The sequence below is a fragment of the Guyanagaster necrorhizus genome (genome assembly GCF_019112545.1).
Source record: "Guyanagaster necrorhizus MCA 3950 unplaced genomic scaffold BT62scaffold_4, whole genome shotgun sequence".
Lineage (NCBI taxonomy): Eukaryota > Fungi > Basidiomycota > Agaricomycetes > Agaricales > Physalacriaceae > Guyanagaster > Guyanagaster necrorhizus.
Genome location: NW_025064883.1, coordinates 1,433,526 through 1,446,198, shown reverse-complemented (window position 1 = coordinate 1,446,198; position 12,673 = coordinate 1,433,526). Strand labels below are relative to the sequence as shown.

The 12,673-nt window shown below is 48.2% G+C and overlaps 4 protein-coding genes across 4 annotated transcripts; all 4 read right to left on the bottom strand.

Annotated features, from left to right (window-relative positions):
- Positions 1-30: 30 nt before the first annotated feature.
- BT62DRAFT_885418 (uncharacterized protein) lies at positions 31-4,016 on the bottom strand (the record flags this gene model as incomplete). Its single annotated transcript, XM_043182829.1, has 8 exons — positions 31-219; positions 325-559; positions 617-643; positions 702-1,862; positions 1,913-2,739; positions 2,802-3,019; positions 3,069-3,414; positions 3,462-4,016. The coding sequence occupies 8 exons, from the start codon at positions 4,014-4,016 to the stop codon at positions 31-33; spliced, it is 3,558 nt and encodes a 1,185-aa protein (XP_043044192.1).
- Positions 4,017-4,490: 474 nt separating this feature from the next.
- On the bottom strand, positions 4,491-5,730 carry BT62DRAFT_530297 (uncharacterized protein). The gene is made up of 4 exons (XM_043181274.1): positions 5,516-5,730; positions 5,346-5,470; positions 4,832-5,288; positions 4,491-4,784 (listed from the first exon to the last, which is right to left on the bottom strand). Exons 2-4 carry the CDS (start codon positions 5,433-5,435, stop codon positions 4,687-4,689), a joined length of 645 nt encoding a protein of 214 aa, XP_043044191.1. The 5' UTR covers positions 5,436-5,470; positions 5,516-5,730; the 3' UTR covers positions 4,491-4,686.
- Positions 5,293-5,875, bottom strand: BT62DRAFT_530284 (uncharacterized protein). Its single transcript, XM_043181273.1, has one exon. The coding sequence runs from the start codon at positions 5,780-5,782 to the stop codon at positions 5,471-5,473; it is 312 nt and encodes a 103-aa protein (XP_043044190.1). The 5' UTR covers positions 5,783-5,875; the 3' UTR covers positions 5,293-5,470.
- Positions 5,876-5,926: 51 nt separating this feature from the next.
- Positions 5,927-12,518, bottom strand: BT62DRAFT_985010 (uncharacterized protein). Its single transcript, XM_043189902.1, has 25 exons — positions 12,170-12,518; positions 12,057-12,108; positions 11,241-12,000; positions 10,997-11,190; positions 9,951-10,943; positions 9,673-9,902; positions 9,552-9,626; positions 9,184-9,501; positions 9,102-9,129; positions 8,978-9,051; positions 8,734-8,928; positions 8,618-8,681; positions 8,465-8,564; positions 8,253-8,418; positions 8,140-8,205; positions 7,994-8,092; positions 7,924-7,944; positions 7,823-7,870; positions 7,756-7,764; positions 7,628-7,706; positions 7,415-7,576; positions 7,093-7,361; positions 6,655-7,038; positions 6,189-6,601; positions 5,927-6,128 (listed from the first exon to the last, which is right to left on the bottom strand). The coding sequence occupies exons 1-25, from the start codon at positions 12,464-12,466 to the stop codon at positions 5,987-5,989; spliced, it is 5,238 nt and encodes a 1,745-aa protein (XP_043044189.1). The 5' UTR covers positions 12,467-12,518; the 3' UTR covers positions 5,927-5,986.
- Between the last annotated feature and the right edge of the window lie 155 nt (positions 12,519-12,673).

Below are 12,673 nucleotides of genomic sequence, written 5' to 3'. Positions count from 1 at the left end.
CAATAGGGAAATATAAAGGTGTATAGTAATTTACGATCCAAAGAGTTGGTTCAGTTCTTCCATGCGACGAGCCATAAGCTCTGATTTACTAAAGTTCGAACCAAGAGTCATATTGGCAAGCTCGGTTTTTTTCTTCTGGACCTCTAAAAGGCGAGCTTCGATCGAGTTTTCGATGATTAGCTTCACAGTTGTGACAGGCCGAGTTTGTCCTAGTCGATGCTGTAAACCAGAAGTCAGAATCAGAGTGTGTCCTGAGACAGGGCTGAGATCTCAGAACAGCTACTCTCACTGTACTTCGTCACAAACAGGACAGGAGAAGCTTACGATACGGTCAACTGCCTGATTCTCGACGGCAGGATTCCAATACGGGTCCATGAGGTATACACGTTGTGCGGCCGTAAGGTTCAGTCCAACACCTCCTGCCTTTAAACTGACAAGCAGTACTTCGCATGCTGGGTCATACTTCAATGCATCCATTGCTCGTATCCGTTCGTCCCGCTTCATTGTGCCATCTAAACGGTCAAAACGTATAGCTGCTGACTCCAACGCCTCCTCAATCCTATGTAAAACATGTTGATCAGCATCATGCAGTCCAAGCGAGAAGAAAAAGTGTCACTTGTCAAGCATCGTCGTCCACTGTGAGCTATAGAAGCAAGGCTTAGCATACTATACCCAACGAAAAAACACGCCAGCTGACTTACAAAACTACCGTTTTCACAACACCTTCATCAACCTCGACCCCTTTCTCATCTACCATCTGCACTTCGATGGAATCCGGATCATAATTCGAAGAGTAGGGATTCGTTCTCGAGAACTGTATCAAGTCGCCCAATAAGGCCTTGATTTTGGTTGACGGATGACAAGTCTCAGAGCCGGTCCCACGCTGCCGCTTCTCCTTCCTCGCAGGTTTCTTCTTCGAGGTCGAACCCTCTAGATACTCTGACTTGATTTCAATCGCGTCGGCTGGACACAAGCCGGTTTGGCACGCAGAACACGAACGATAAATGTCAGGTGCGACGTTGGGCCATGAGGGGTGTATGCATTGTCGGTAGCACTGGAAGCAGAATAAATGTTGGCATCGTGTCAAGATGGGGCGGGGAACGGAAGGACTGCTAGCTCGAGTCGGGGCCTTTGAAGAAGAAGCTTTATTCTTCTTCGTCTTTTTAGGTCCTAGGTCGTCCATGTCATCCTGAGCTTCTCCGGAGGATGTGCACAGTTCCGAACCACATTCAACACACTGTGTTGTCGCAGATTCCTTCAAAATAGCAAAAATGGCGATTGCGCGAGAAGTGGTGAATCCTTCTTTGGCGACCGCGGCGATAATATCCTCGTAAGATAGTGTGTTATCTTGTCCGAGCATATCTTTGCCTTCCACAAGCTCAAAATGATCGCATATCTGCCGCAATCGAAGGATCTTCTGCAGGATGCCAACATAGTTCTTCATTACTTCGTTCTTGTCCGACATCTCGTTGAATTCGGCCTTGGAAGCAGTAAAGAACTGATCATAGATCTCTTGCTCCTGGGCGTCGAATTTCAACAACCGGAGCTCATCTCTTCGCGGGGGCAGCGAAAGAATCCTTTTCCCATCCAAGGTCTTCGATTCCTTCGTTCGGCGCAGCGTTATTGTCTTCATCAAACCTTGCAGTCTAACGATGCCTATAGTCTGTCCAAACTTTACGGGCGTGCCAATGAATTCCGTCCATACCGCTTTATCATCTAGCGGCTGCAAGCGAAGGAACTTGATGAGGGCGAAAACATCGTCCAGTTTGTTCTGAACCGGTGTTCCCGTGAGACATAACCGTCGATCTGCCATTAAGTCACAGGACGCGCGACTGCCCACTGTTCCGGTTTCCTTTATACAACTGGGAAGACGATAAGCACCATGAATGGAGACGACAGAATTTATACGTACTGAGCTTCGTCCAGAACAACACGGAACCAATGAATGCTCTGCAGAGCACTAGAGGCTTCGGAAGCCGAAAAACCTGACTTCTTCCTCTTAACGCCCCCCTTCTTCGTTTTGGGAAGTCTGAGAATCTGGTTTCCTCTCTCATCAATCTCTACGCCTCCACCATCGCTGCTTCCGGCGCCTTCCTCCTCTTCCTCCGCCTCTGCTGTAACGATGCTCCGGTTCTGTTTAGAAAATTCAGATGCCAGTGTAGCATATGTCGTGATAACGGCGTCGAAATCTGCTAGGAATGCGGGGTCCGGCCTTCGAGCGTTACCGTGGTAAATATATACCTTCAAGGACCTGCCGTCTCGTATCCGCGTGGGCTTTGTCTCTGACTGGACGTCAGTAAGCGATATCTGTGACGCTGATTGCGAACATAAAGCAGTAGCAGCTGCACCACCGCCAGCACCACCGCCAAAGACTTGAACTTCGCCGTTCCAGTGTTCACGGAATTGGTCTTCCCAATTGGAAACAGTCGACAGCGGACAAATGATTAACGTCGCTCGACTTTTGGCCTTGATTCTGTTGGCCCTTACGTGTTCGGCTTCAAGTTTCTCCTGCGCGCGCTGAGCTTTGGCTTTGGCTTTCGCCGAAGATGCACCATTCTCGGACACATCAGGCATACCCCATACACTGCCAGCGAACTGCGATGGAGCAGGGAGTGAGTTGTCCGCGCTGGAACTCCACGGAACGTTCGGGGTTTCCAGGGGGGTAGATGCGAATGTCAGAGCGGAGTTGAGGGTGGCGGCTATCAGTGAAACGCAGGTAATGGTCTTGCCAAGACCCATCTGGAATGAATGAAAATGAGCAAGTGAGTTCAGTTGCAGAAATAGAAAAGACCATGTCGCACATCATCTGCAAGAATTGCACCTTTAGATTCCTGAGGCTCCTCATATACTTCCTTTTCGGTGACAATATGGGTCCATGATTCATGTCCAGACAAGCTCTTCCGCATTAGCCACATAGACGAAAAGATACCCGCAGAAGTCTTGATTTCTCTCTCTCGCTCCATGAGAAACGTCAGAGCCTTCTTCTGGTGAGGATATAGCTGTGTAGCAACCTCGGGAGCTGGTAATGGATGAGAAAAACAGTTCTTTGAAAGCGGAAGTCTACGCACTGGCTTCCATTTCAGCCAAGTCAGCACCACTCTTCAAATTCTTAAAAAGCTCGTCCACCTGACTTCGCTGGACTTCCACACTCTTCCCTGTGGGTGCGGGAGTGGACCATCTCCCATTATTCCCCGCATATAAGGTTCTATTTGGAGCGTACTGTACGCGATTATGCCCTCCCGGAGGAGGATTGTGAGGGTTCAAGTACGGCGTTTTGCTGCTGACGATGTCATTGTACGAAAACGGAGACGTCGGATGATCAAGCAAAAGACCACACTGCAAGAAATAGTCTCCGACAACAGGAACGTTCCCTTTGGGAGTATATACAAGCATCGTGAGCGGGAGAATAGGAGCCTGGTGGCGTCGGTGAGAAACGCGACACGGCGGGTAAATACACGTACATTGGATCTACATTTCTGTACCTTGGCCTCCAGGCGTATGAGCCCTTTACCAACCATATGCCCCAGACTACTAGCCACCTTGTGTTCTACAATGCCAAAAGGATCACCTGTTGGGGTTTTGATGTTGAGGTTGTCGGTGGTACCATCCGGTTTCGGGGCGTGTTCATACTGAAGCTTTACTGAGCCCCATTCGACCTGTGGTGAAGCCAGGTTTGTAGCCATCATATACTTGTTAGGATAGAGGACAAGAGCGGTTACTGTGAGTTGACCGATACAGACTGGAGTCTTGGGAGATAAATCAGCAAGAGTCGGAGATGGAAGAGGTCTCTGAAATTGCGGTGGTGGCGACGGCGAGTCCGTGAGATCAATGACGGCGCGATCTAGGGCGTGACCCGAAGGGCGTTTCTGAGGAATAGATGAAGGTGCTACCGGTGGCGGTGGATGAAAAGAGGAGGGTGCAGCAAAAGCGGGGCGGTAAGGAACATTATTGGATGAATTAGGATTCGGAGTAAAGATACTGGGGATCATAAAAGGATTATGACTGGCATTGGGCATGGCCATGGCTGGTTTCTGATTGTATGACGTGAAGGATGACATTGAGGGCGTCGGAGAAGGCGTCGATGGCATGCTACGGGACAAGGGAATGGTAGAATTGTTTGGGTGGGTGATATTTTCCAGGCGCATCCTCTTCAATTGCCGGGGATAGTCGTAGGTCTCGTCGCCATCGTCGACAGTCAAGTCGATGGGATTTGACTTGTTCGATATTGTAAGATTGGACAAAGAGGGGGTCGACCGGAGAGACATGGTGGGGATATACAAAGAAAGATGAGGTAAAGGATCCTTGGCCGACGTCGACGACAGAGAAGAAGGATGGTCGAGGGCGCCGAGAACGTCGACTGTGAAGAAGCTGTAAGTTGTTCCTCAAAATTCAAGCTCGGCATAGCACGTGATATACCGGCACCGCCGACGGTGATGCGACGAATCTGACGCCGATATGACTGAAGATAACTAAGAGGAAGGGGGGATCGGTCAGCAGGAAAAATGAATGCATTCTGACTAAATAATTATTTTAAGCATACTACGGCCCGCGTCGGGTAGACTCGAGCCAATATAATAATATTGGCTCTCGTCTACCCGACGATGCCAAGAATAAGCACGGTCCATTTGGCAAAAGCGATTGATAATACTCCTGACATATCATGATGTCAAGAATAATAATAATCTCTCAACTCCATCCCATGGCGTAATAGGCCGCCCGTGCTGCCTGTTCCTTGGCAATCTGTTTGTTCCCACCAGCACCCAGACCCTTCTCGATCCCATTGACTGTAAAGCCGTAAGACTTGGAATTCCGAACTCGCAAGGCTACTCACCAACACACTTGACCGTCCACTTTCCAGCATGAGGAGGACCACTGAACTGAGCAGGATATTCGACCACCACACGTCGTTGAGAGGCCTTTTCGTTGAACTGAGGCAGAAATGCTAGGTGGGGCTGGGCGGGCGTTATTGGGTTGGGTTGTTTCGGCGGAGGCGGTGGTTTGGCTATCGGCAGAGGTGGAAACATCGGCATGGGAGCTGACGGGAAACGTGAGAATTGAGCAGACGACATTTGCTGCGATGGCACGAATTGGGTCCTAGGAGCGAAAGTGGGCGTAGACTGGATAGGTGGCAGCTGACTTGTAGGTAGATTCTTCATTTTGCGGTGCAGAGGAGGTGGTCGCTGTAGTCCTCCTAGTCCTATTAGCGCACTGATCCACTCTTGTACTGCATCCATTCCGAGATTTGCGAACACACCGCCGACATATGCATAGAATAAGGCGTTTGTTTCCTATAATCATATACTGAGCATGGATGAACAATGGATGCGTCCATGGAGCATACTGACTTCAGGAGTATGTAGAGTTTCGAAAAAATCTGGATGGCATCTGACCTTCTCTCGCATCTGATAGCGTCGCACCCAGGAGTCGATTTTCATCCAGGAGATTATGTCTTTTTTCTTCGCCTAGTCTCCTATGAACATGGAGGGATTTTAACGAACAAGCGCCGCAAACTCACCTCCATCTCAGGGAGCCCCAACAACGGACGTTCATAGAACAGCACCGTTGTCACTGCAGCATCGAAGGCCTTCTCTCCCAGCACCGAGAGTCGTTCGTTGTCTTCATACTCGTCGGGTGTGGTGGCACAGGGCCGACGGAGTGATCTATGCGTGTACACTTGAAGATACGTATCTGGCTCTAGTTGCGGCAGCTGGACGTGCTCAGACGAGCGTGTGCGTTTGAGTGTCGGATTGGGGGTGCTCTGGCGTGATGAATCTGAGTACATACAGGCAAGAATCGTACAGCTGTGGGTTGGGAAGAAGTATCAAACGGAAGAGTGTCACTAAGTCATGAATGACCAAATAAGAGAACGAACCTACCTACCGCTTTCAGCGTGGCTTCGCTTCGCACGGCAAATAACAAACAAATAGCTATGTGTAAGTAAGTATTCTACAACATAAAATATAGGTCAAAATAAGGACATAGTCTACTACAGATTCCGCGAGGCATCGTTATTATCGGCGGCCAAAGCAAGCTCTCTCTGCTTCTGCTTCTTCAGTATGAGCTTGAGGTCCTTGACGGTATCGCCGGTTTCGGGTGAATCTTCTAGACGCTTTATCTCCTTAACAACACTGAAGAAAACAGAAAACAGCCTCAGTCGGTCTCATCGCAACATGGGTCGCACAACGAACCTTCTCGGACCTGCCTTGACCAGGGGACAATCAACGAGTATATGGTAGGTCTGCTCGCATACAACACAACAAGGTTCCTCAGTCAGCTTTGCTTTCTTAGCTTTGGCTGACTCAGAAATCAGCCGAGTTGGTGATGGAGCACGCTTAGATGATCCGGCCGTGCAGGATGGCGCTCCGCCTACAGATGTAGATGCAGCGGCTTGTATCTTGGAAGACTGTGACGGACCAGCTACAGGTGCTGAGGCTGAGGCAGCCGCAGAGGGCCATGATCCATTCGCCAGCTGTGGCTTGGACTTCTTGACCACAAAGTTCTGCATCGACTGCTTTACCACTGGGTACAGAGGCTGGCCTGTAATTAGACTGAGATGTCCCCGGTGATGTAGGACTCGATCAATGGCCTCAACTGCAGCTTCCTGTTGACCAGGAACAAGTCAGTGGGCGCAGTACAATGGGCAGAAAAACATACCCGCTCTTCAAATGGTTCATCGTCCGCATGGAGAATTAGCATCTCCCTGAATTCAGCCAGATTCTCTGACTTGTCCGTCATCGCGCATTCGCCCAGTCGATCTCCGTGTCTCTTTCCGCACAGTCCACAAGTATTGACAGTGTTCTGGATGGCTGTGAATGATCCAAGTTCCTTTGATTTCTTAATTTTCTTTGGCATGGGTGGAGGAGGCACAATCATTTCAATGTCCTGCATACCGACGCTAGCGTCTGTGCGAGTGCTAGCATCGTCGTCGGATATTTCCGAAACTCCATAGGCAGACCCGTCCGATATACTGGATGCTGTACTTTTGGATTTGTTCTTGGTTGGGGGAGCCTTAGGCGTATCCTCGACATAAACACCGGCCTTGATTTCAATGGGTCAATATGTTCCGGACTGCTAGAGTCAAATCTTAGTTACCTGTGGCTGGACTGCGGCTTTCCGACGCACTCCCCGGCCTGTCGCAACCACTTCTTGCTGTTGCATCTTCTCGTGCTCCGCGGTGATCAACTGTAACGTCGTCGTCCAGGAATCGCCCTGATCTTCGTCTCTCACCTCTTCCAGAGTTTCACGATCAGCTGTCCAGATCTTGGCAAACGAGAACGCAGCAGCGCCATCCTTTGCTGACTCGTCCTGGTCACCTTCTTTCTCGGTTTTTTCTATGAGATTATCGACGTCATGATCGGTGTCTGGGTGTAGCACTGTAAGATAAGAGAGCAGTCTCAGTGGCAGTTCAACGCACAGGCTATATCATTTGTCGATTCATTTCCGGATTCAAAGAGAGCTTGAGCGCCATAGCCAAGAATCGATTGCACATTTTCTCCTGCCGAGTCATCGTCATCCATCTTCTGCACAATGAGATGGTCTAACACCATCTTTTTCTTGCCAACCTGTACGATGCGTTCTGTAGATATGATCAATACAGTCTGTGAATATTTTATGGGTACCGTCTAACCTTCTGCAGATGCCCTGACCATTAATTTGAAGACTAGGCAAGTTTTCTGCTGTCCGAATCTATATGCTCTAGCGATAGCCTAGAAAACAGTTATATATACGATCCCAGTCATCTGCATGAAGACCTACTTGAAGATCCTGCAAAAGTAAGTACGAAACATTAGGCCGAAATGTGTAAATAATAACCGCGACATACCTGATGTGGATTAAAATCAGGATCATATATGATGACAGTGTCGGCACTCTACGGACAATGGTTATGAGCCTAAACAAATCAGGGACCCATAGGCAACTTACAAACAAATTGATGCCGACGCCCTAATTAACTGGTCAGAGTGCAGCAAACACAGATTCACTGACCACCTACCCCTGCGCGTGTCGTCAAAAGATATATGAAAACATCAGACCCTGGACGATTGAATTCGTCCATTCCTTTCTGACGCTCAGTACCCTTCGTGTTTCCGTCCTAAGAAGACTCAGTTTACAGTTGGGGTCAAAACCTTTGTAACAAACCAGGCGCAGGTATTTCATGCCTTCTCCAATCAAGAAATCCTCAATGATGTTCAATCCAATCACGAACTAATCTATCTGAATAACATGGTCTCAAGTAGATGCCGATGACGTACCTGACTGAAAAGTAGTACTCTATGACCTCGAGCTTTCAACTTGGGCAGCAAGGATTTCAGCAAACGCAGCTTTGCGCTAGCATCTATCAGTTTCTCGTGAGTCTCTTGTGGCGGAAGCCCGGCGGGTTCGATGTCTTCGAAGCACAGGTAAGGATGTTGAAGACACCTAAAGCCCATTAGAATGCTGTGACCAAAAATTCCTCAAGACTTACTTTCGTAATTGCATGAGAACATTGTTGATGCGACCCTTTGACTGCACGCCGGTTTTCGCGTCGGGCTTAGTTAGAGCAGCGAGAAGCTCCAGGTTGTGGCCTACCCAAACGAAATTCAGATTATATTATGTTGTCAAAGGAAGAAAAACTTACTCAGGATACGACGATAGATTTCTTTTTGCAAAGGCGTCATTGAGACCGGGACAATGACTTCGTTCTAAGCACAATTTGGATTAGGACGTATGTGTATAAGCTGCACATGAACTCACCTTCGGAGGTAGTTGAAGCACTTCACTTTTGATACGACGAAGGAAGTAAGGCCTCAACCTAGAATGGAGTTGCTTTATGAGGTCCTCAGTCAGTTCTTCATGTTCCTTTTCCATAGCCTCCAAATCGTTCCACTGCTCGGGATCAAGGAAGTTCATGAGATTGAATAGCTCTCGTATGTTGTTATTCAGGGGCGTCTGAAATTAATTATGAGTAGAAGAAAGAGCAGGGCTTAGAGAAGATTACCCCTGTCATAATTATCCGATGAATACTATTCAGCTCATTCAGCTTCCTAAAAAGCAGACTCTTGTCGCTCTTCACTAGAAATAAGGTGAGCCACACTGTTTTGAGAAATAACAGCAATACTTGCATCTTTGACCTTCATCGATGACCAAGATCTTTGGAATATAGTCAGCGTAAAAAAGCATCGCTTACAGGGCGCACGAATTTACCTCCCAACGTGGTTGATTTCTGAAGACGGGCGTGAAGTCTTTTTGGCCTAAGAGTGCCTCGTACGTCGTGACGAGCACATGGAATTTGGCACCGGTTGTACCAGCCTCTTTCGTCTTGTGTCTGAGCTCGAAGTTTTTGATCACTTCACGGGCTTTGCTTTCTCCGTAAAACGGTACCACCCGAAGGTTTGGTGCCCAGCGCTCAAATTCTCTGACCCAGTTGGTGATGGTAGAATTGGGGACAACTACAAGAGCCGGAAAAGCCTTCCATTCGAATGCGATTTTCCCAATGAAAGTTGCAATTTGAACTGTTTTACCCTAATGACATATTGAATGCGGTCTTGCCAGAAGAGGTTCTGGTAACATACCAGACCCATCTCATCAGCTAGAATACATGGTTGTTTGTTCCACCAATTGTCAACTAGCCAATTGAAACCGTCAACCTAACCAAAAGTGAGCAAAATATTAACATAGACGAACTAGTTTTACCTGGAAAGGCATTAACTTCAACTCAGGTTGCTGACCCAGGTTCAGATCAGCGGCATCCAGAAGTGCATATTTACGCTTGTATTCATCTTTAGGCCGATTTTCGTACGCAGATATCTCATGAGCCTTTAGTTTTGGAACCTGAACCGTCCGAGAATTTATGTAACGTGATAGTGCGCTTTCAAATGCTTGGTAAGTAATGTCGGTCTTTTGGGGTGGAGAATCCCATGATGCTAGCGAGCCTATTAAGCAAAAAAATCAGAGTTCGAAATTGAGCTGACCTTCATCGTAACCAAGATCATCCCATTTGATGAAAGCCCATACAACGAGCTCAATGTTCTCAGTCGTGAAATCGTCACCAGTGCGCTCCTCCCAGTCATCGACAGTTTCAAGCAAGCTGTTATGGGGTTGCTCTCCACTACTGAATGCGGCATTATAGTCCGACCCAAAGCTGTTGTCGGTGTCGTCTTCCATCTCCTCATCACTAGACGTTCTTCGTAATGTTCCCTTGTCTTTGTTGACCGCTTTCTTCTTCGGCTTGGAGCACCAGAGACGAATGTCCAATATACGGTCCACAGTCTTCCATTCAGGAGGAATCCGAGATTCAGCATCAGGGATAGCATCTTGGAGAAGCTGTGGAGTGCTTGTTCCAGGCTTTACTGAAGATGCCCGAGACTGATCCACTTCGTCAAAGATGGAAGCTGGTTCTTCAAGTTCGATCTGCTTCCTCGACGTAGCTAAAAGTTCGACTTTTGAACCGCCTGTCAAGAAATTCCTCAATTTGGAGGGATGAGTGGAGAGTAACCACATATGAGGAACCCAATTGAGCCGACGATAACTTCGTTCCTCCCATTTGACCAGGTATTCTCGAGGTAAAGGACTCTTGTAATTCGGTGTCTCATCCAGGGATCGAGGAGGTTCAACGGCATTAACAGGATAAGGGCGCCAGGCTAGGATCTTGTCTAGGGGATAGGTGAAAGATGCACAGTCGTGACAAAGCCAATTCCTCTGATAATGCTCAGCAATCTCTGCTACTGTATCAGCTACGTGATTAGGCGGCTTGGGAAGATGGTCGTAATGGGACAGTCGTTTGCAGGTGAAGCAACGGAATCGAAGTTCACGCGCGACATCGTTCTCCTTAGTATTCGTGTTATCAGGATCCGTTGGTACCGGGTTTGTTATGCTGGCATCCTGAGGCTTTTGCACCCGTGATGGATCCGGCTCGACAGCAGCCTCCATGCACGTCATACAGATGCCGCCTTTCATGCAGGAACCTGTTAACTAACCTGTCAGAACTGTAATTCTACATTTCGTTGAAGATACGAACCGCAGATAAACTCGGTTGTTTCAGAAATGTCCAATCCAGGACGTTTAGTCGGACCATGCTTCTCCACGTTGACCGCATCGTCAGGATTAGCATCGATCCACAATTTTCTGTCCCGTTCTCGGGTAGCCTTCAAGATTTCGTCTCTTTGAGTGTTAGCAAGGCAATGCCAATGAGCAGTAACAGGACACTTCAAACTGACAATTGTCCTCAACATCATATAAATTGTTTAGAGAAAAAGACGCACCATCGAACCCAGCCCCCGAGTTCACCAAGTCGCTCCACTTCATCCGTAGAATCAGGCTCAAGCTCATCATCTGATGTCTTCTTTCTTCGGCCCTTGCCCTTTTTCTTCTTTTGCGCGGCTGCTTGTAGGACATGAGTAGGACCTCGATGACATTTCTCACAAACAGAACGATGCGCCCTTAATGCGGAAGATTCGTCATCGGAGAAAGGGTCATAGTTAATGTCAGCAACGGGGCGAAAAAAGCCATACGTGGGTCGCGAAGCAGATCCATGCCTACTTTTCTTCTTTTTCGTGGAATTCTTCGCTTTGGCCTTGCGTGAAGTAGCGTAGTCATCGCTGTCTCCACCGTCTGATGATGCCCCCGAGTACTCGTCGATGTCAATCTTCATAGGCTTTCTATTACGCGTCGATCGTCGTCGGGGGGCAGCGCTTCCGGCGTCATCTTCATCCTCGGACTCTTGGACAACATAGACTCTCTGAGAGCGTGTCTTGGTCGGACTGAAAGGGAGGGTCGAGCGTTTTGTGTGGGATATCCGTCTAAGTCGACGCGATGGTGCTCCATATTCATCTTCATCCTCTGACGAGTTCTCCTCTTCGTCCTCATCTTCCCCATCTTCCTCAGAGTCTGGGACAACGTCTGCGAAAGCAGGTCCAGTCCGACGTTTATCAATCTTTAACACGACAATAGGACGAGCTTTAGGATGGACATCGTGACCAGTCGGATCGAAATGTGGCAGTAATCCATTGGCTTTGCGCATCTCTGAAGAGGAGGATGTCGGGATGTTAGTGACCAGGTGTGATTACAAAAACGCGTACTATATGTCTGGACCAGATCTTCGTGATTCATTTCGAATGTCCTTTTACGAAACTGAAAAGGACAACGCGTCAAAACGCAGGCCAAAACACGTTAATATGACAGGGACACGCACTCTATGAGTAATTCCCTGTTGATAGCGTGCATAATACCAGTCCCGACCCTGGTCGTCTCTGTATTCGCCCATTACTTCATCGACGGGAGGCTCGATATCAAGTATCTTGCCCTTCTCTGGCATGTCCTTGTACCTTCTTCTTTCTTCTGAGGGGAGTATCGGAGGGAGAATGACGAATTTACGCGATTGACCAGGAACGGGTTTGGAATGAGCGGTTTCTAGATCTGATGAGCTCGGTTGGCTCTCTCTATCGGGGGTCGAGAGGAGAACTGGGTCAGAAGAGTCCTTGCCAGACATGGCAAACAGCTGAGGGCAAGTTGTTCAAAGTAGATTTGATTTGCTGTTCGTTTGAGGCTGGAGCCAAATTGTCCCAAACATAGCATTTTCTTTTTTCTGTAGAAAGTTGCCGAAACAAGCTTCAGTGAGACAGCATCTAATTCAGATATGCAAGGATGCCTCAATGAACTTAGCACATTCAACAACCGTCACTACAGAGCAAGTATG

Excerpts from the sequence above, each read along its gene's own strand:
- BT62DRAFT_530297 (XM_043181274.1), bottom strand. The coding sequence starts at position 5,435 with ATGAAAATCGACTCCTGGGTGCGACGCTATCAGATGCGAGAGAAGGTC. Across the intron at positions 5,289-5,345 it reads AAACTCTACATACTCCTGAA|GAAACAAACGCCTTATTCTA; the intron begins GTCAGTATGCTC and ends ATATGATTATAG. Across the intron at positions 4,785-4,831 it reads GTGGACGGTCAAGTGTGTTG|TCAATGGGATCGAGAAGGGT; the intron begins GTGAGTAGCCTT and ends ACGGCTTTACAG.
- BT62DRAFT_530284 (XM_043181273.1), bottom strand. The coding sequence starts at position 5,782 with ATGTACTCAGATTCATCACGCCAGAGCACCCCCAATCCGACACTCAAA.
- BT62DRAFT_985010 (XM_043189902.1), bottom strand. The coding sequence starts at position 12,466 with ATGTCTGGCAAGGACTCTTCTGACCCAGTTCTCCTCTCGACCCCCGAT. Across the intron at positions 9,502-9,551 it reads TAGCTGATGAGATGGGTCTG|GGTAAAACAGTTCAAATTGC; the intron begins GTATGTTACCAG and ends ATATGTCATTAG. Across the intron at positions 9,052-9,101 it reads CATCGATGAAGGTCAAAGAT|TGAAGAGCGACAAGAGTCTG; the intron begins GCAAGTATTGCT and ends CCTTATTTCTAG.